Here is a 21,327-nt window from a genome sequence, read left to right as displayed (position 1 = left end):
CTTGAGATTTTCTTTTTATTTTGTATTTTATTTTTGGGAATTTTATATATTTTTCTGATTTTTAATAATTTTGAGATTCTTTGAAAAAATTTACTGTATTTTTTTCACCTACTTTCTGTTTTTTAATTTATTTGACAAAAATAGTAATCAAGAAATTGTTAATAGCCAGGATAAATGATACATGATCGGTAACTTTAGATATTAAATTGATACAAAAGTAATAATTGAGCGCAATTAAAAGATAAATAATACATTATCCCTATAATTGACTTTACTAAAAACAATATGAAAGTAGGGGCAAAGCCGAATAATTTTTAGGGAGGTCGGATAAAATTTTAATTTTTATATCTTATATCTTTATAATTTTTAAATGATTAAATTAATTTTTATAATTTTAGAGGAGTCAAAATGTAATTTTACCTTTACTAATTTAAAATATTTAAAAAAATCTCAAAAGCTTAAATAATAATTTTACATTTTAGAGGGGCTGGGCCCTGCCAGCCCCGTAGATTCGCCACTGCATGAAAGGAAAGGTCCAGAAGCAGAGGAATATCCTTCTAGATTATTCTTTTTAAATTGGTAAGAAGAAATAAAATGAACAAAGGATTTGGCATCTATTCTCCGTAAGATAATACCAATTTATGAAACTCAACCAAGCAAAATAATTTCTACTAAGATTTTTGTATCAATTAATGTATTTTAACAACAGTTCCATAAAAAAAGAACCCATCATTCTAGCCAGAACAAATTTTCTTATATTTGTTGTCCTTGAATGTTCTATGATTTTGAGGTGATGGCTCATGGCTGCTTTCAGTGGTGATATCAGTTTTTTTTTCTCATATTTTGACATTATCATTCATTGTTCTTAAATAAACATTTACATCATGGAAGAGTCACATACGGTAACATTATGTTATTCCAAGAAGGTATCCCATTGAAACGCTTTGGGGGCTCCTTCATTTCCTTTTTACAACAAATACAAGCAATTAACTGCTCCCAATATCATGGATTCTTTTGCATGCCAATCAACCTGTTCCACACTTGCGATGTTCTAAAAGCTGGCTCCCTACCCTATGGTTTCTACCTTGAGTAACAAGACAATTAATGGAAGGAAGAAGAAAGAAATGGCTTTTTCCAGAAAATTCTTCGCAAACAAGTTTACAACTTTTAGAAAACCAGCCAAGTTGCAGCTGACACCCACTGTTTTTTATTTTCTTTTTTTACGTTTTGAAACTTTTCCTGTTTTAGGAAAGCTCATTAATTAGTCAACTTTTGATAATATTGACATTTTTCTCAAAGTTTATGCACAAAAAAAATAAAAATAGTTGTCCTGGGATTTTTAATCAGATTTTAAGGGTTTAGGAAAGTAAAAATTGTGTTTTAATGAGGATTTTTTGAAGGGTTTAGGAAAGGAAAAATTGTGTTTTGACGAGTGCTTAAACTACCTTGGAGACCAAAAAGATGTAACCTTTTTCGGTAGTTAAAATAAAAAAAGTTCTTTTATTTAAGAATAGAAGAAACCACATGGAACAACTAAACAAATTATTTAAAAAGAATAAATATTCCCTTTTTTATATGTATATTTGTTCTTGGTGGCTAAATTCTATTCCAACTGTTCACATGTTTTTTCATGCCTCACTCAGTTCCTTTGTACAACAGCAATACATAGGACAGATGCATTTAGAAGCAAAATTTATACTAAAAGTAGAATTTGGATGCTGTAGAATAGATGCCAAAAGATTTACAATTGTAAGTTTTTCACTTCACTTGAATCTGAAAACACTTGCAAGCAATCAGGATTTTGGACTTTGCAGAAAAGCTCACCAATCTCACGAATAATTTACAAAGTAATGGAACTGGCATAAAAACACACACACACACACACACACACATCTTGACAAGAAACCAAAACATTTTTGAGATATTTACAAGGGGCTAAAAAGAAAAAACTGTAGTAGTAATTCATTGGTTACATGTTGTCGTCCGTATTTGCGGTCCGGAACGGCCAACAAATCGAGCAAATCCTGAACCAAAAACCCTTCTCCTTCTTTGGTGGTGCTGCCTTGGTATCCCTCTTGGCAACAAGATCAGCCATGAACTCAACAACAGCCTAATGTAGAAAGAAGTTGAATGAGTTAGTAGCTCATAAGAAATCAAACAGGAAAGGTCCCAGCAAGTTAAATTTGTAGCCAGATTAGCATTACCTGAGCACCCAATTTGATTACTTCTCTTGGTGGAACTTCCAAGGGAGTCTCATCAGCTCGGAAAACTCTCAATTTCGACAATAATCTGAAAGAATCGGGTAAAACTCTGATCTGGTTGTCACTTATGTCCAACTCTTCAAGCATCTCAAGGTTTCCAATTGATCTTGGTAAGACTCTTAAATCTGCAAAGTTCTTCCCAACATTCAATTTTCTGAGACTTACTGCAAAACAGAGGTTCTCAGGAATGAACTCAATCTCGTTGAAGCTTACGTCGAGCTCCTTTAGATTGGAGAGGTTGCCCATTGTTGTCGGCAACCCTTTGAGCCTGTTATAATGTGCAGTGAGAATCTCCAAGCGTTCAAGCTTCCCAACAGCCTCAGGAAGAGCCTTTATCTGATTAAAATCTAATCTTAGCTCCGAAAGTAAGGAGCAATTTCCTATTGTGTATGGAAGTTCTTCAAGCTCATTTGTTTCAACAATTAGTCTCCTCAAAGACGTTAAATTTCCAATTGTCTCAGGCAAATGGGTGAACTCATTTGAACTCAAATCTAGATTCATGAGGTTTGTCAAGTTCCCAAAAGTAGCAGGCAGCGACTTTAACCTGTTCGCACGGAGATCAAGCTCTATTAGATTCACAAGTTCCCCAACCGAATCAGGAAGGTTTATAAGTTGGTTCGAGTGAAGATCAAGCTTTGTCAAGGCTTGAAGGCCACCAATGGAGGGTGGTAGCGCCATGATACGGTTTTCGGATAAGTCCAATTCGCTCACATCCTTTAATTTCCCAATTGATACAGGGAGCCACTCTATCTGGTCCATCAACTTGCCTCTAAGATCAAGAACTATCCCTCCTGTTTTAGCAGTATTTTCTATAAGCGCTGCTGTCTTCATTAGGTTTAGTTTTTCACTGCTATTTTCACCTGCAAATACACCAAAAGCCTTACTTTAAGAATACATTTTCATGGCCTATCAATTATATCTACCTATCTTGCAGACTCATGAATTTTAATCCATATAAGACATATATATAGAATGACACAGGAAAAGCACTAGAGCTGGAATTATAATATGATCAGCTAAATTGATGAAATCCAGAAACTTTCCTTCTAAAGAGCCAAATCCCAGCTTCTCAATTCAACCAAGACAAAATATTACTTGAAAATGAATCGTCATCAGAATTCTAGTTTCTTCTATATATACAGATTTCATTTTCAGACTCTTAATAGCAGCATAGGAAGAAAAACAATAAGTTGAAGTGACCATAATAGCTCCTTTCATTTCATCATATTAAAACATGCAACAATAAGTTGAACTGTGAAAAACACATGAACCTGTTTAAACTATATTCTCAAAATTGAATATATAAGGCACAAAATTTCACAAGAAACAAATATTCCCAACAAAATAATAAGAAATTTCACGGTTTACCTGAAAAGAAAGAAGCCTTTGAAGAAGAACTTCTAACCAAACCCTTTACATCATCTTTATCCAAATCACCATCTTCCTTTCTCTTCACCAAACTGTCATCACTGATAACAGCTTCTCTATCAAATTTCCTTACTTGTTCCCTAAAAGTAGTCACCTTTTCATCTTGGGTATCCCCAGAAACCAGCAAAGACGCCCTTTGAATCAACCCATCAAACGTCTCAAACATCTTGTCAGCTTCAACCAAGTAAAGGGCCTCTTTTTTTTGTTGGTGGCTCTGAAACAACACCATGGTCTTCCTCACCTGTTGCAGAACGGAGAAGAGTTCCTCAGGGACATCTTCAGGTGGTTGTTCCATTGAGATCTCCTCAAGCTTTATTTTTTCTTCATTTTCTACAGTTTTGAGAACGGATTTGGCTGCTGCAACGTCTTCAATTGAAGGCCTTGGCGGAAGTGATCTGTAAAGTCTCATGATTTCTTGTACCGTTTCTACAAAAGCTGGTGATGGATCTTGCTTTGACATCACCGCCATGGCTATGGTGGTTTTTGGTTTTAGACGTGGAAAAGAGATTGTTTTAGAAAGTTTATCTTGAGTGTTGGCGAAGGGTCTTTGATCTTCATAATCAAATACTATATGGATTAGACTAATTATTAATAATAGTTGGCTGCCATTTCTGTATTTTCTATACAATTATATTTTCATCATAATGCATATTATTTTCCTAATTATAAAGTTCCCTGGACCTTCTTAAACAATGGGCTAATACGCCTCTCCTCTGTCTACTAGTCTACTTCCGCCTTTACTCCACTATTTCATTTTTTTTAGCTTATTCCTGAATTTGACCCTTCAATTATATTTATTTTCTCACTTCGTCACCTGAACTTTTTTTTTATGCCAGATTAGTACTTAATTAACCAGTTCAGCCCTTTTTTTTAAAAGTGTTAAAAAAATAGGTTGCCACGTGACTCCAATAAGAATATGTCATGTGGCACCTTTCAGCCAAGTACAATTTGTCACATACACTTAAGTTTATTTAAAATAAAAACATTAATCCACCATTGATCGGTTGTTGATCGACTATTAACTGTCCACATAATGCTATTAGAAAGCATCACGACACTCTTCTTTTTTATTTTTTAATATTATATATAATATATTTTTTAATAATATAAATAAATCATATATAATATAAAAATAACATCTGTCAACGTCAGTCAATGTTCGGTCAATAGTGGGTCAATGTTTTTATTTTAAATAAATTTAAGTGTCACATGACAATTGTGATTTGTTGAAAGATGCCACGTAACATATTCTTATTGACATTACGTGACAAACGGTTTTTTAATACCATTACAAAAAATGAATTGAAACAAGTAACGGAATGATAATTTAAATACTAATCTAAAATTTAAATATTAAAATGAAAAATAGATATAATTTAAAAATCAAATTAACCATTATGTTTTTCTTTTAATAAAAAATTTCAAATCAAAATTCATTCAACAGTTCACTTCACACTAATTTCAAATTTAATCTTTAAATTATAGCTTGATTTTATGAATGATAAATTTAAAAAAGAAACTGCATAAGTAATCATTTCACTTAACCTGTAAATCATGTGAAATTTACTTTTTTCTAAATTTTATCCTTCTAGACTTTAACTGATAATATTAAAATGTTATTTCACCGTACACTTGGTTAACGACCAGTATGGTTTACTGGGTTGGTTATTTAATTATGTAAAATTATAAAATTAAAATTTGAAAATTAAAATAAAGTTTTTAAATTATGGTAAAATTGGTTGTACAATTCAATTAAATAAATCATTAAAATTATAAATATAAAATATAGCTCAATTTATTTTTAGCTTAATTTAATCGGTTTATACTAGTTTACGACTTAATTGATCTAATCTCTCTCTGGACCGATACTCTGGTCAATCGAGCCTATTCAAACAATCATGACTCTAAGTCTCTATACTTTGTACATTTGAAATTTTGTCATCCTACTTCTATTTTCAAGAATTTAATCCCTTTATGTTTTAAATTTAAAATCTACTTTCATATTATATATAATCATGTAACATTCTAATTGAAAAGTTAACTATATTAATTATTTGAATTAATTAATTATATTATAAAAATATAAAATTCATATTTAAAAATTAAAGTATAATGATTGAATCTTAATTTAAAGCATATTAGAAGGAGCAAAACTGAAAATAAACCATTTTATAAAATGAAAAAAAAGGAAGAAAAGAGGCATGATGGTGTGCCACATGTCAGAGGTATATACAAATATATATTTAAAATTTTAGCATATTTTAAGGACTAAAACTGAAATTATACCACTATTTTAAAATCTCACAAAGTGTTAATAAAGGCATGGTTTGGTCACTACTTTAATATATAGTTACATAGTTATAGATATTTGCTGGAAGTAGTAAAAGAAAATTTTGTATCGATTTCTTTGCAAGTAGTAAAAAGATTACGGATTTGGTGAATGTTTTTGGCCCCTCGAAATCAAATACCAAAATTAAGGTTATTAAATAGGAATTTCTAATTTTATAAAAAAATTTACATTTTAAATTTACATTTTTTGTTAAATCACTCAAAAATTGATAGAAAAATTAGTACTTTTTAATTTTGTTAATATGACGTATATATAAATTATCACGTGAATGATACATTAACATTTAATTAATTTTGAAAATCTAAAATTTAAAATTTATAGAAATATTTTTAAAATTAAAATTAATTAAAAAGTATAAAAGTTATAAAAAATATTTTTAATAAGTTTTAAATTTTAAAAATTAATTAAATATTAACATGTCATTCATGTAATAATCTATGTGCATACCGTATCAGTAAAATTAACTAATATTAAATTTTTTCATTTAATTTAAAGTGTTTTGAAAAAAATAAATTTAAAAACTAAAATGATAATTTTGATAATATTGGAGGGAAAAAAGTGTATGCGTATTGAAATAATTAACAACTTGGAACAGCTTTTGATGTGAAATAATTAACGACTTGAACAGCTTTCATTATAGTTTGATTAAAGAGTTGATTGACTTCACCCTCGAATTCATCAATTAAATTTGTTTTGTATAAACTAATTTCATATTTTAGAAAATACAACTATTTGATCATTTTAAAACCGTCATAGGATCCTTAATTTGTCAATTTCATCAATGATGAAAAATGTGGCCATTCCACCTCCTACGTTGTTATTTATGCATTCAAAGCCGACAACCCAAAAATTCAAAATCCATTTAATTGGTTTTTTTTTAATATATTGATTGATAAATAAGTGAATTTTCCAACTCAGAAATTGATTCAAAATTCAAATATATTATTTATTGAAGTATTTTTAAATATTAAAATAATATATTTGTTATAAGTTAATTAATTCAATCGAATTGATTATACATTTTATGAAATTAAAATTATTTATTAAGGAAAAAAGTTTGAATTATAATCTACCAATTCCTAATGACTACCCCACAAATCCCACAAAAAGTTTTCGCCCTAACCTTAACCCAACACACATTTGCCTAATTTCCATTGCCACACACCCATTAAAGAAAATCACAATCTTGTTAATACAATTCCCTTTTGAATAATAAAACACTATGTGTTGAAGGGAGTTAGGTCTTCAACCTCAACAAAAAGGTATTATTTCATTTAAAGGTTTTGTCTCTCATTTGAGGGAATACTTTGACAGATAGTTAGTGTAAATATAATTTGTAAGCTCATAGAATATATGTCAATATAGTTAGAAATTAATTATAGAAAATACGTCTGCGAAATCAAAACATCAACCAAAACCTTATGTCTTACCTAACTCATCTCAACAAGTTGGTATTTGATGTATTTACACGTGTTTTTTTTAACTTATTTTAATTAGAAGTACATTGATAACATAATTTTTAAGAGTTAATTGAGAAAATATAAATATTAAAAAAAAACCCCGGATAAGTATGATTATATCATGATGTAAATAAGAATAAATATACTAATTGTCAAACACTATGATAAATCCAATTTAGTGTAACGTGAAAATACTTTTAAATCAACAACCAGTAAGAATCAAGCTCGAACCAAGCACTAGGACAAGAGATATTATCCCTTACAAGAGTTTATCTTTCTCATGTTGTTTCATTTTTATTATCTTTAACCTTTTTTTTCTTACTCTCTCATTGATTTGAACATTAAAAAGTGTCTTGAAGTATAAATATGGTGGGTTCAGTCCACACTCACCGCACTATGATAATTCTAAGGATATATGTTGAGCCTAAGCGGAGTAATGTGTTGTTATGCATGATATCTAATTATCCCTAATATGTTACATTAAAGAACCATACCTTATAAATTTAAAAGATAACCTCCACAAAAAAAGTGACCCAAAAAAGCCATCAATAAATCTTCAACCCACATAATTATTTTTCATCTTGCGGGAACCCAAAAGCACTTAAATAGATCTCTATGCTCAATTCCTCAATACCTAAACAAAACAAAGTTTAAAATTTTAATCTAGAATTTTAGTCTCTCTTCACATTCGCTTCTGATTTTCAGAAATGGACATTGCTATGGTGGAATCGGTATGCTTGGTAATATATTACATATAATTTATATCAATTGTTCAAAAAGTATTTAATTTTTTCATATTTCATATATTATTAATTTATTTAAATTAATTAATTTTTATTTTCAAATATTATGTCTAAAACAAAATATTTGTATAGCACTATTGACAACAGTATTGAACACTTAATCATTCCTAAAATTGTTTTTTATGAATCAAACTTTTCCAAATTATTTTTCAACTCCAACAATAATACAAAATTAGATTTTAGGAATATTTCATTCAAAAACTTATATTCCTAGTGATAATCTCAAAATTTGAAATTACGTTCTTCATAATCTTGCATTGTCAATAGTGTTTACATTTAGTAGTATATGAGGTAGTCTTAATATTACCTATTTCTAAAGTAATGTAAAAATTTTTATTTTATTTTATAATTTTAGTGAAATTTAAGAAAATATATTGCCTTGTCGAAAAGAATATAAGTATTAAATTCACTAATAAAATAGTATTGTATACATCCAAGGCAAAAAAAAAAAAGCATACATGAAATTTAATTGAATTAATTTATCATGTTTGATTTATTTGATTGAAATTTAAATTTTTTATTTAGTTGACAGGAAATTAAAAGCACATTCTTTTAAATACTTCTCATAGAATTTGTTTTTTTTTTTTAATCCTTACTACATGAAGATTGGAGTTTGTAGTATTTTATTTTAGGTATAATGATAAATTTAGTTTTTAATATTTATTTTTTATCATTTTGGTTTATATTTAAAAAAAAAACTAAATTTGACTCTCAACCTTTTAAAAGAGTTAAATTTCATCATCAACATTTCAAACAAAGTCGAATAGGCTTTTTTTTTAACAGAAATACTGAATAAAGTGTTAAGCTTTTAAAAATAGTAGACCACGTGGTAATTCTAGTGTACTTCGTACTAATTTTTTTATTTATCTATTTTTTTAATTGTTTTGAGTATTTTATAATTTTTAAATTATTTGTTGACGTGATTTATAAGACATATAATGCCATGTCAATATCAAATATACATAGATTGACATGCGGGTTGTCATGCCAACATCGTTAGAAAAATAATGTTTTAGTCAACATTTAAGTTAAAAAAAGTGATTTGACTTTTATTGAAAAATTAATAACCAAATTTAATTTTTAAAAAAGAATTATGTAAATATGAAGGCTAGATCTGTCATTATGCAATTATTTTATTGTTAAATACTGAACGCATTTATCTAGTAATTTAGTTTCATATCTCATTTCTGCAATGAATAAACTAAAATTGGGGACGAGTAATAAATATCTAGGGCTATTCAGTTTTCAGTTTATTTTGAATTGAACTAAACCCAAATGAAAAATATTATTCTCAAAATCTTACTTCAATCTGAGAATGTTAGATTATTCCTCAACTTAAATTCTACCCTAGAGATATAAGAATACTTATATCATCCCAAAAATATGAAATTAATCCAACCAAACATTCCCGCCCCTAATTTTGTTATCCTAGCAATCAAGAGACTGAGACTGCTGAGTTTTACGTATACTAGCTTTAAACAAACATCCTACTGGTGCCTTTAAAATGGTGAGTTTGTATGTAGACAAAAACCAATCTCCTCTCAACAGGTTGGTGCTTTTAGAAAATATCATGACTGCAGTTGAATACGTGAATTGGTGTAAAACACTTAAAAACCAGGGATTTTCTGCATTTAAGCTCGTGTATAGATTTCTCAACATTAGCCATAACATTATTCCAATGCAGGACGACGTAAATTTAAGGACGTTAAAGTATATTATCCTTTTCTATTCATGACTTAGGAGATTATAGATAATTCTAAGTATTGTGTATTAAAAAAGAACAAAATTTATAATAAAATTGTAAAAAAAAAAATTCTATATTTAATTTATTACATTTTATATCTTTTTTCTGTTCTTTCTGGACATATGTATAATGTAAGAGTATCTTATTCCCCTTCACAAAGTTATTGACACGATAACTTAGGCATCCCGTTAGACAGTGCTTTTTATCTGTGAAAGTACTCAGCTGAGGTTGGGTAAAATTTTCATTCATTGACTTTTACAATTTAAAAATATTTATTCATTCAGTGGGGTTTGGTGAAATATTGGAATTTTAATTTTCAAAATTGACATTATTTATTATTCTATTTGTTTCTCTTGTCTTTTATCTTTATATTCAATAATTTTTAATTAAAATTAATAAAAATCTAATTGGTTATAAACATGTTTTAGCTATTATTAAATAAAATTATAAGTTGCATTATGTTTTAATATAGTAATATATTATTTTTAATTAATATATGTATATTTATTAAGTTGAAATTACAGTTACAATGTAATTACAAAAATACATTCAAATAACTATAATAAAAATTAATCATGGTTGTATTGATATCATAAAACCTTCAAACCTAAACTAATATAGAGTACATATATATAGATAACTCACATATAATTTTACATAGAATTAAACTGAGATATTGAATCTTAAATTTTACGGGCTCTTAACTTTCACATTAAGCCAATGCTATTAAATTTAAGATAAACTCATTTTGTTTCTTTCTTTTTATTTTATCTTTTTCTATTATATGTTAATTAATTTCATTTTTGTTAAAACTTTCTATAACTAATTAATTTTATATAATTTAATTTAATAAATTTATCACAAGATCGATATATAACTAAATTAAATATACATTTAAAATACTTAGTTTTTCACTAAAAAATACCTAGTTTTAATTGAAGTTATATTTTTGTAATGACCTGATAGTAAGGGATGTTGTAACTTTAATAATAATGATAATAATAATAAAGATAATAAAATGAAAACATAATAAAGAAATAGAAAGAAAGTGAAAGAAAGATGAAACAATTGCATGCAAATTAAAGAAAAGACAAGAAAGAAAGAAAGAAAGTGGCCGACGGCACCAATTGCTCCAAACTTTCAAATTTTAATTGGTTAGTTAATTTTGTCCTATTTTTTTTTACAATTTTTATATTTTTGGAATCTCGGTACTTAGGACTACCCAACCTATATTGTAATTTTTAGTATTGTTCAAGATTTTAGATGTTGACATTGTTGAATAGTTTAAGTATTAGGAATTAAATAGATAGATTTTTAAGTTAGAAATGAAAAATGACTAAATTGTAGAATTAATTGTTGATTTTGAACAATAGGGACTAAATTGTGAAAATTCAAAATTAAGGGGTCGAATTGGAAAAGTGGAAGCTAAATGTGGTCTAGAGTGAAATTAGTATACATATATGAAGTTAAATGTTAAGGTTAAAATTAGTCTCGTTTTAAGGACTAAATTGAAGAATAAGCAAAATATAGTGTGAAAATTTAAAATTAATGTGAAATTGAAATGTTTAATGTTAATGTGATTTAATTGTTTTATTCCGTAGCTAACGTCATACCGAAATCCTTTAGTAAAAAGGGGAAGGATAAAATTGACATTGAATAGCTCGGAAATTAATTGTCTGCATATGATAAGCATTTGAGGTGAGTACTTTAGTACTTAGGAATTGAATTAAGTTCATAATTGAAATGAAATGGAATGATTTTGTATATTGTGAAATATATTGATTATGAATATATGTGTATTGAGAAAAATGTGATTATTATCAAATTGAATATATGCTTATATGTGATGATATATATTCATGAAATTGAGACATTGGTTGTATTGAAAAGTAAAATGAATCCCTATTAATTGTATCAGACTAAGTCAGATATAGTTGGCATGCCATAGGATAGGAAAATTTGAGGGATTACTTCGACCTCGAGTCGATGAGGCATTAGGTGCCAATTTGCTTCAATTCAACCGATGAGACACTGGGTGTTAATTTATATAGCGCGGAGCGCAGTTATTACTTCGGATTATTCCGATGAGACACTGAGTGCCAAACTAGTGTGTTGGTTGGATCTGTGTATCCGTCCGAGTCTATGTCGTGTTAATAGGGGAAAGTAAAATAATAATTTATGTAATTGATATTGAAATGGAAAAGATGAGAAAAGAATGTGAGATGAGAAAATATTGAAATGGAAAATATGAGAAATGATTATGAGAAGAGAAATGAGATATGAAATTATGAGAAATGAGATATGATATATGAAATGATGAATTGAGATGTGAAACTTGAATGAATTCAAGTATTGATCAAAGATAAGAATCATGCCATTGCATGAGATGATGTATGCAAATGTTAAATGAAATGCCATTGATATATACTTAAATATTTGAACACGTGAAAAATTTAGTAGATGTGAATAAGGAATGAGCAAAAATTATACTATTGAATTGAAACATATGAACATAGCTTACTTGTTGCATTTTAAATACTTATATCAAGTTTATGTTATTCGAATTATAGAAATACCACTGAGTTTTACTCAGCGTGCAATTTTGTTTTCCGTGCGTAAGTTAGGTACTATTCAATTTATCGCCGACTCAGCATCAAATCACAAATCCCAAGCTCAAGTGTGGTGATATTTATTTTGTAATGGCATGTACTTAGGAAGTCTTTGGTTGATATTATTTATAAGGTGTGGTTAACTTAGTTGCTAGTGAAATGATGATTAAATGTGTATATGGTTGTGGTTGAGGCTATGTTGGTATTTTAGCCTAGTTTATATTTTGGTATGTAATAGTTTAAAGTTTGGGAGCTTAGCATAATGCTTGGTATGTGCTTAGCTTCATATTTGGTAACTTTAAAAGTTGAAAGTTAGTTCAAATATGGTAAATGTGATATGAATAAAAGTCTTGAATGTTTGGTGTGTTGTTGATGTATTTGAACATATAAAATGTGGTACCAATGAGGGTACATTGGTTAGGCATATTACATGATGAATTTGGTGTATTTTGGGCATGTTCAATCGTGTTTTGAATAGGTTAAACGATTGGTAATTGAGCTGCTTAGTGCCCAAGTAAGTAGAAAATGATAAACTTGAGTTTTAAAGTACTTTTGGGCGCACACGGTCTGACCACAAGGGCGTGTGTCACACACGGGAAACACACATGGGCGTGTGACCCAAGTCAGAGAGTTACACGGCTAAGACATGGGCATGTGTTTCAGCCATGTGCTAGCCATATGGGTGTATGACCCTTGAAATCAAAACTTTTGTAATTAATTCCTAAACTTTCAAAATTGTTTCAAATTAGTCCCTGCCTATTTTTAACTACTTTTAGGGTCCCGTAGACTCTTAATAAGGGTTGTAAGAGTAACTTTCACTTTGAATTGGGGTGGGTTAATAAACCTAAATTAAGTGCATTCCACTAACATCATCAAAGATAAATTAAAAAAATAATCGTGTACGGAGTATGGACCAATATTATGATGCTAATAATTAGAATAGTCTTGTATGTATCCGAATTCTAACATTCAAGAAGAGATAAATAGTGATAAGAGTGTAGACAGTGGAAGACCAAGTTTAACATTACATAGCATGAATCATCATTTTCGATTGTATAATGTTCTAGTATGATATAATTTGATTATTTGTGACCTACCCCTATATATTATATTGTTAATGGCTAGTATGCATATGTGTAATTATGATTGATTAATTGTTTGAAGTGATAGTAATGCATGTAACCTTAATCGATGATAGAGAGAGATTAAGAGTGTCATATTTTTTTATGATAAAAGTCAAATATATTCTTTAAAGTATAGGAATTAAATACTTTACACTAAAATTATGGGATACATTTTTATACTATTATTTAAATAGTCTATTATGATGATACGACTAATTAATCGAACATAAATTTAATTAAAATAATAATAATTTAAAATTTTAATAATTTTAAATATTTTCTAACAACTTCTCCATCCTTTCTTTAAAAGAAACTTAAACATAATTGAAGAAAAATTTTACTAACATCAAATAAAACACTAACTTCCACAAATTCAATTTCTCAACAATTTTCCTAATATTTGCATTTTTAAAATTTTATAACGTTTATTAATTATCACTATTTTTCAAAATTTTAATATATTTTATTTCTTCACTCACATACTACATCATTTATTATTTATTTGTCATTAACAAAATGTGATAATAATAATAATAATAATAATAATAATAATAACCCTCAAAGCTCTAGTGGATTGGCCAAATGTTAGCAGAAGAAAGGAAGCAGATGGCAAAAATCTGAGTTGTAAATGTAAAGAGTTGAGAATGCACGAGAAGTGTGGGCTTTGTTAAAAATCAAGCACAGCTGTTGGTTAGGAACACCAACAGGTGACTTCATGTGATGTTGAGCATTTTTAGATTTTGCCGAACAGTTGGTTGGGTTAATAAATGAACTGAACTTTTATTAATTAAATTAATCAATTTTTAATTGAATCTGAATTAATTAATCCAACCTCATTAATTTCATTTAATTCACTTGCCTTTTGTTTAATTAAATTTTACAGCACATTTGACTTCTAAATTCTTATTCATCCTCCCAAAATTCCGTAACAAAACCATAATATTATATTTAAACATTTTAAAATGATTAAAACAATTTTATATATGTCTTAACTTATGTACAGCTATGTTTAAAATTCTTATCCGATAATTATTTGATACGGATTCAAATCCCATGACCTTTATTTTTACTCGATATTGTATAAAAATATATAATATGATCAAAATTATATTGTATTAAATAGGTAATATCTATAGTATTATTTAAGTGTGTAATTAAGTTGATGTAATGAGTTAACTCGATACTATTCGATTAGAGAAATAACTAAAAGAATCAACATTTAAACAACTAATAAATATTGTTATAGGGTATTTTCTATTTTCACACATTTATATGATTTTATTAAAGAAATTAAATTCAAGAAAATTATACAAATGGTCAGATTTAAACCTATATTAGATTACATTTATGTTATTATTATTAGTTTTATATCATACATATCGTTATTTGTTGGATGTTATTTTTAGATGTAAACCTGTATTATAAATACATGATTTTCAAGCATAATAAAAAAAGGAAATCTGAACACCCTAACTCTACCTTTTCGACCAAGTTAGCTTCAATGCCATTATTTTTGCTTAGGCCTGTGACCCCAGAACTCTTTCTGCCTTCTAGCTTTGACATTATCATTTTTATATCAAAACAAATCTAATTCCCTTTACACTTGCTACTCCTATCAATAATCTCTTGTGATTGCAGTACTTTATTGGGTTGGTCAACCGGAAGGCAGTGCACTGTTGATTGAACCACAAATTTTGTGTCTACGATGGTTACTGACCGCACGAAAAGGAAAAATGCAGCTTGAGTGGAGTTCCGAAAACGACACCTGCCCTAAATGACGGTGAATCTTTCTTTATGTTTTTCTTGGTGCACTACAGCTGAACTTTCACCGTGTTTGGCAGTGACTCTGGTAACCGCTGTATAATCTGCTATTAATCAATCTGTTGTGTACTTGCTCTTGCGTGCCTATTATTAGGCAAGATTAGTATTATCCATGCATTCAAATGATCATTAAAACCACTCTAACCGTCATCTGTAAGACATAAATAAGGAAAACAATGATCTTGTCGCTGACTTTAGCCCTGTTGAAAATGACCAGCTTTCAAGTCATTTTCTTTTTTCACTTTATAATGGAAAGCTTGTGACTGTAGAAGCAATATCACCTCTCTCCATCCCTGTCCACACGTCGGGGTTCTCACAAATTAAACTCCAAAACCTCCCCCACCAGCCACCCACAAAAATATCAGCTCTTTTTTCTGGTCTGTGTAGTCTCAATTACTATATACATTGTGTTGGTCAATTACTCCTCCTTCCATTTATCAAAGCTTGTTTATTTCCTCTCAAGAAATGGCTACCAAAGTTCATGTGGGAATGGAGACTGAAATGAATGGAAATGGACGAAATGGTGTGCCTGAAATGGTTAAGAACAGCTGGAAGAAACGCCTGCTTGATTTTTCAGGGAAAATGAAAAGATTTACTGGTTGTTTGTGGCGAACCATTTGGAAGGCTGGTCTAGAAGACCCTAGGAGGATAATTCATGCTTTCAAAGTTGGTTTATGTTTGACACTAGTCTCCCTGTTGTATTTGATAGAGCCATTGTTCAAAAGTTTTGGAACAAGTGCCATTTGGGCTGTCATGACAGTGGTTGTTGTTTTAGAATTCACTGCAGGTGCTGTTTTCTTGTTAAATTCCAGTTGGCTTAATCCCACTTATTGAATTAGTTACTATGCATTAGTTTTCCTGATGATCAAGCAAAACATTCAATATTGTTCGTGTTTTAACAGGAGCAACATTATGCAAAGGACTGAATAGAGGATTAGGAACAGTTTTAGCAGGATCATTGGCTTTCCTCATTAACTATATTGCAACTAGATCCGAGAGCGTCGTTCGAGCCGTTTTCATAGGAGCTGCTGTTTTCCTGATAGGTAAGTAGCTTGACTTCAATGGGAATTGGGAAATTTTCCTTTTCAACTCTAACCTCTCAAGGCTTGTATCTTGTTCAACAGGAACTGCAGCTACATACATGAGGTTCTTTCCCTATATAAAGAAAAACTACGATTATGGTGTTGTGATATTCCTCTTGACCTTCAATTTGATCACTGTGTCAAGCTACCGAGTCGAAAACGTATTAAAGATTGTGCATGATCGCTTCTACGCCATTTCCATTGGCTGTGCCATTTGTCTTTTCATGAGTCTTCTGGTGTTTCCAATCTGGTCAGGTGAAGACCTCCATAACTCCACTGTAGGCAAGCTCGAAGGGCTAGCTAAATCTATAGAAGGTAATGAAATTTGAGAACTTATCCATTTTTTGTGTGTGTAAATAAACGCTAATGTTACTTTACCTGAAAAATGATGCACAGCTTGTGTTAATGAGTACTTTAATGATCCTGAGATAAAAGAAAACCAAGACAAATCATCAGAAGGTCCCATCTATAAAGGTTATAAAGCAGTTCTGGATTCCAAATCTATCGATGAAACTCTGGTTAGTTCTTTACATGTTTCAATTTCATTAATGTACTATCTAAAGCCCTTTGATATAGTTTGTGGCTAATATAAAGAAATATTTGGTTTTGTGCAGGCACTGTATGCAAGTTGGGAACCAAGGCATTCGAGGCACTGTTACAGATTTCCTTGGCAGCAATATGTGAAAGTGGGAGCTGTTCTTCGCCAATTTGGATATACTGTTGTAGCTCTGCATGGATGCTTGCAAACTGAAATTCAGGTACTCTTCAAACACAACTTGTCTTTGTCATAATAAAAAAAAAAAAAAAAGAAAGCAAGAACATGGTTACATGTTTTGGCTATGCTTTTATCACTGTTCCATGTGATATTCATTAAGATATGATCACCGATAATTTCTTATATGATGCTAAATAACAACATGCCAAGTGCCATACAGTTCATTTTCGTTGTTTTCTATTTTTATTTAGACCCCGCGATCAGTCCGTGCCCGCTTCAAAGACCCCTGCATTCGACTTGCCGGAGAAGTAACGAAAGCACTAATGGAACTCGCCAACAGCATCAGAAGACGTCGTCATTGCTCCCCTGAAATACTCTCCGATCATCTTCATGAAGCCTTGCAAGACCTCGACACCGCAATAAAATCCCAACCAAGGCTCTTCCTAGGCTCAAAAAAGAGCCAGACGACCTCCAACATGCTAGCGTTGGCAGCTGCACACGTCGCTCGGTATAAACAAGAAAAGGATCATGGCGTGTCATTAGCAAGTGTGAAAACAGAATCATCTGCGTTTTTGGAATGGAAAAGAAAAAGGGTGGGCAGGGAAGAAGCTAAAGAGAATGAACGAAAGGCTTTGAGACCACAGCTGAGCAAAATTGCAATAACAAGTCTAGAATTCTCGGAAGCACTTCCTTTTGCTGCTTTTGCATCTTTGCTAGTGGAGATAGTGGCAAGGCTTGATCATGTGATTGAAGAAGTTGAAGAATTGGGGAGGATAGCTTGCTACAAGGAGTTCAATCCTGATGATGATGATATTAGTGTGACATGTAAAAGACCACCAGTGGATGTTACTAAGAATCAGCTGCCATCCCATGCATTCTAAGAGAGACAATAACCGTTTTTAAGATATTAGTTTTCTTGACAAGGGTTCGCCACTTTTTTTCTTTTTCATCACATGAAAAATATATTTATTTAATTATTTTATTTTTAATAAAAGACTTTATATAAATTAAGGTAAGTAATCATTATTAAAAGATAAATAAAATATTAAAATTTTATTTGTATAATATAAAAAGTTGAATATATTGCAGCTCTATACTTTATACTCTTCCTTATTTATTGTTTTAATCTCTGGAAAATTAATGTAAATATATTATTATAGTTTAAGCTCTAAAAAAAAAAATCTATATCATGTCAGTTGTGAGTAATATTTTTGTATCTAAAATAATTTTCAATATGTTGTTTTAGGGTATTTTACCAATAAAGGCCCATTTTCAACTTTTTTTACGGAAATAGGCCGATTTTTTAATTATTTACCGGAATAGGCCGAAAACGGGGAAATCGCGTCCACGTCAGCACGAAGTCAGGGTATTTGCCAGCAAAGCGCGTCCCTGAGGAAGCGCTTTGCCCGTGTTTTTCAAACGGTCAAAAATTTGACTGTTGGGGCCCTAATGGTAAAAAAAAAACTATAAAACCCCCCATCCCCTTGATTTTTTACACAAAAAAGTCCTCCTATCCAAATTCTCTCAAATTCTCTCAAATTCTTCCAAAAATTCTCTCATATTCTCTCAAATTTTCTCAAAGCTCTCTTTAATTTTTGCAAAAAAGCTCTATTTAATTTTTTTTTGAATTAGTTGTATTTTAAATTAAATTTTTGCAATGGAAAGGGAATTAATTCGTCTCGATAATAAACACATCTCCGTCGATCAAATGACAATGGTAAGTGATAATTTTAATATTTCAATAGTATTTAATATTTTTTTAATTTATGCAATTTTAATTAATTTTTCAATACAATTTAATATTTTTTTTTCATTTATGCAATTTTAATTTTAATTTTATAATTTTTTATAACAGTCTGTAGATCGGGTGTTGTAATGCTATATTCGTAATATGTCTGGTCCTCCATCACCGTTGATAGAGGGTTACCTGCAGGACGCGGGTTTTTGGCACGTGGCCACGATAGGCCGGGGGTGCAAGTTGGACCCGAAACTAATCAGTGCGTTGATAGAGAGGTGGAGACCCGAGAAGCACACTTTCCATCTTCCATGCAGAGAGTGTACTATCACTTTGGAAGACGTGGAGTTGCAATTGGGATTGCTAGTGGATGGGTACGCGATCACTGGGTCTGCTTATTCTGCTGATTGGGGCGCCATATGTTACGAGCTTTTGGGTGCTATTCCGGACAATATTAACGGAGGTCGGATCGAGATGGGCTAGTTACGAGACACATTTTTGGAGTCGGATAATGATTCGACTGAACTAGAAAGAATACTATATGCTCAAGCATACATTCTTGAGATGATCGGAGGTTATTTAATGTCGGACTTGTCACGAAACCGCGTGCATCTGAGATGGCTGCTGAAACTCGTTGATTTTAGAGCATCTGGTGAACTTAATTGGGGGCCTGCCATGTTAGCAACATTGGACCAGGAGATGTGCGGGGCGACGCGACCGAACAATGCCAAAATAGGAGGCTGCCTATCACTACTGCAATCATGGGCACGGTTTCGCTTTCCATTTTTACGTCCTTGAGTGGACCAGCCATATACATTCCCACTTATAACAAGGTAAATTTTAAATTAGATTTTACAATTATTACATAGATTTAAAATATAATTGTATGCTAAAAATTTATTTAATTAGGTGGAACCATTCGGCGAGTTATGTTAGAATACCTACATCTCTTGAAGATATACGGCTTCTATTAGACCACGGTCGGAAGCACAAGTAAGTTTTAAATAAAATATATATAGATAATAAAATAATCGTTTCGTATTTAGTATTTAATATTTAGTATTTAGTATTATGTATACAACTAATATTTTTATTATATTCATATAGTTTCAATGGACACCATACGAGGATCCGGCAATTCGGGCAGTAATTCCGGATGAATTATTTTAAAATCCAAACGTTTGGCACGTAAAGGTCCCATTGGTCAACTATGCTATCGTGGAGATGCACCAGTCAGATCGAGTATTGCAGCAATTTGGCTTCCGACAACCGATTCCCGTGGTACCTGAGGTGCTTGATGATGAGCACAAAATGAACTTACGGCAATTGCATACGGATTGGCCGAGATTCCACTCAGCATATATCGAAATGTGGGAGAATCGATATAATTATATACCTACTCAGGAACCGATCATCTTCCTCAGTTAGCGTGCGTGCCGGAATACATGCCATGGTTTAGGATCCATGGGAAGCCATATTTACTGTCCGAAGAAGAAAGGCGACGACAAATTCGTGTTCAAAGGAAATGACGAGGCCCTTTAAATCCAAGAAGAAGGGATAACGACCCGAGCCCATCAACAATGCCCATACAATCAGCTGGCCCATCAATAGCGCCCACACAATCACCGGGCCTAACACTTCAACCGACGACACCCATATCACAGCCTATTCAGATTATGCCAGGTGTGTATCCTAGCCCTTATATATATCCTAACCCTTAAATGTTTCCAGTTCTATAGAAGGTTGAAATGCATGGCCCGGTTCATCTCCGTTCCCAATTACTTCGAATCAGCCGCCGATCTATAGGCCGTCGTCGCACGAGGAGCCGTCGGGGAGGTCTTCTTTTTACCAATCTCCATCGCCTTGTGGGATTCAAACACCTCTGCCATGGGTGATGCAAACACCTCCGCAGTCATTATTCTATCAAGGTGGCTCATCCTCCCAACACTCACAACTAGATCTCCAGCCGGATGAACCACAATCCCCGCCAGAGCAACCAGAACCCTCTCTGGAACCTGAACCAAGGAGGAATCTAGCGCCTAACCGTCGACGACCCCCATGTGGCACTGATTCCGACCGGCACCAACATTGATTTTTTTAATATACTTGTAAAAACTTTTTTATATTCTTTCATTTAATAAAATAAAAGTTTTTTTTAATATTTTAATTATAATTTACTCTTTTATATTTGTAAT

The 21,327-nt window shown here is 31.0% G+C and overlaps 2 protein-coding genes and 2 long non-coding RNA genes across 4 annotated transcripts; 2 read left to right on the top strand and 2 right to left on the bottom strand.

The window, feature by feature from the left end:
• Positions 1-1,692: 1,692 nt before the first annotated feature.
• LOC108470253 (plant intracellular Ras-group-related LRR protein 5-like) lies at positions 1,693-4,411 on the bottom strand. Its single transcript, XM_017771540.2, has 3 exons — positions 3,630-4,411; positions 2,205-3,121; positions 1,693-2,110 (listed from the first exon to the last, which is right to left on the bottom strand). Exons 1-3 carry the CDS (start codon positions 4,156-4,158, stop codon positions 1,970-1,972), a joined length of 1,587 nt encoding a protein of 528 aa, XP_017627029.1. The 5' UTR covers positions 4,159-4,411; the 3' UTR covers positions 1,693-1,969.
• A 10,816-nt stretch (positions 4,412-15,227) lies between these two features.
• Positions 15,228-18,413, top strand: LOC108469191 (aluminum-activated malate transporter 12-like). Its single transcript, XM_017770087.2, has 6 exons — positions 15,228-16,387; positions 16,503-16,643; positions 16,725-16,997; positions 17,079-17,200; positions 17,297-17,440; positions 17,649-18,413. The coding sequence occupies exons 1-6, from the start codon at positions 16,066-16,068 to the stop codon at positions 18,276-18,278; spliced, it is 1,632 nt and encodes a 543-aa protein (XP_017625576.2). The 5' UTR covers positions 15,228-16,065; the 3' UTR covers positions 18,279-18,413.
• On the bottom strand, positions 16,909-17,644 carry LOC128296389 (uncharacterized). The gene is made up of 3 exons (XR_008287005.1): positions 17,616-17,644; positions 17,061-17,105; positions 16,909-16,988 (listed from the first exon to the last, which is right to left on the bottom strand). It is a non-coding gene; the product is annotated as an uncharacterized LOC128296389 (long non-coding RNA).
• Positions 18,414-19,949: 1,536 nt separating the features above from the next.
• Positions 19,950-21,291, top strand: LOC128296258 (uncharacterized). Its single transcript, XR_008286805.1, has 2 exons — positions 19,950-20,125; positions 20,240-21,291. It is a non-coding gene; the product is annotated as an uncharacterized LOC128296258 (long non-coding RNA).
• The last annotated feature ends 36 nt before the right edge of the window (positions 21,292-21,327 follow it).

The sequence above is a fragment of the Gossypium arboreum genome, chromosome 8, assembly GCF_025698485.1.
Source record: "Gossypium arboreum isolate Shixiya-1 chromosome 8, ASM2569848v2, whole genome shotgun sequence".
In the NCBI taxonomy this organism is placed as follows: domain Eukaryota; kingdom Viridiplantae; phylum Streptophyta; class Magnoliopsida; order Malvales; family Malvaceae; genus Gossypium; species Gossypium arboreum.
This window is presented reverse-complemented; position numbering and strand designations above follow the sequence as displayed.

Coding starts and splice junctions, on each gene's coding strand:
- LOC108470253 (XM_017771540.2), bottom strand. CDS start 4,158: ATGGCGGTGATGTCAAAGCAAGATCCATCACCAGCTTTTGTAGAAACG. Junction 3,122..3,629: donor AAAGGCTTCTTTCTTTTCAG/GTAAACCGTGAA, acceptor GTGTATTTGCAG/GTGAAAATAGCAGTGAAAAA. Junction 2,111..2,204: donor TAATCAAATTGGGTGCTCAG/GTAATGCTAATC, acceptor TTTCTACATTAG/GCTGTTGTTGAGTTCATGGC.
- LOC108469191 (XM_017770087.2), top strand. CDS start 16,066: ATGGCTACCAAAGTTCATGTGGGAATGGAGACTGAAATGAATGGAAAT. Junction 16,998..17,078: donor GCTAGCTAAATCTATAGAAG/GTAATGAAATTT, acceptor AATGATGCACAG/CTTGTGTTAATGAGTACTTT. Junction 17,201..17,296: donor AATCTATCGATGAAACTCTG/GTTAGTTCTTTA, acceptor GGTTTTGTGCAG/GCACTGTATGCAAGTTGGGA.